The sequence below is a fragment of the Vairimorpha ceranae genome (assembly GCF_000988165.1).
Source record: "Vairimorpha ceranae strain PA08 1199 chromosome Unknown NODE_694, whole genome shotgun sequence".
In the NCBI taxonomy this organism is placed as follows: domain Eukaryota; kingdom Fungi; phylum Microsporidia; family Nosematidae; genus Vairimorpha; species Vairimorpha ceranae.
Window position 1 is genome coordinate 1 of NW_020169831.1, and position 501 is coordinate 501.

At 29.9% G+C, this 501-nt stretch overlaps 1 protein-coding gene across 1 annotated transcript; it reads left to right on the forward strand.

Annotated features, from left to right (window-relative positions):
* On the forward strand, window positions 1–501 carry AAJ76_6940003 (putative transposase-like protein; the record flags this gene model as incomplete). Its single annotated transcript, XM_024476242.1, has 1 exon — window positions 1–501. A coding segment is annotated over one exon (501 nt), but the record flags the coding sequence as incomplete, so codon positions are not given.

Sequence of the window (501 nt, forward strand, 5' to 3'; positions counted from 1 at the left end):
CTGTCAGAAAATTAATAAGAAGTGTAGGTAATCAAATAAATTTAGATTATAGAATAGGAGGAAAAAATATTATTGTTGAAATTGATGAATCCAAATTTGGGAAAAGAAAAAACCATAGAGGACATACAGTTGATGGTGTATGGGTACTTGGCATGGTGGAGAGGACAGTAGATAGAAAATTAATCTTAATTCCAATAGACAAAAGAGACAAAGAAACGTTACATCGTCTCATAAATTTATTTGTCAAGAAAGAATCAATAATATACACGGATAAATGGAGAGGATATCTTGGAATTGAAACAGATGGATATAAGCATGAAACTGTAAATCACAGTTTACATTTTAAAGATCCCATTACAGGCGTACACACAAATACCATTGAAGGTACCTGGGGAGCATTAAAAAAGACAATTCCTAACAGGAATAAAAATTTTAATCAAATAATACCTTATCTAAATCTGTTCAAGTTTAAAAGAATCTATAAAGACCAAAGTTTTAGAA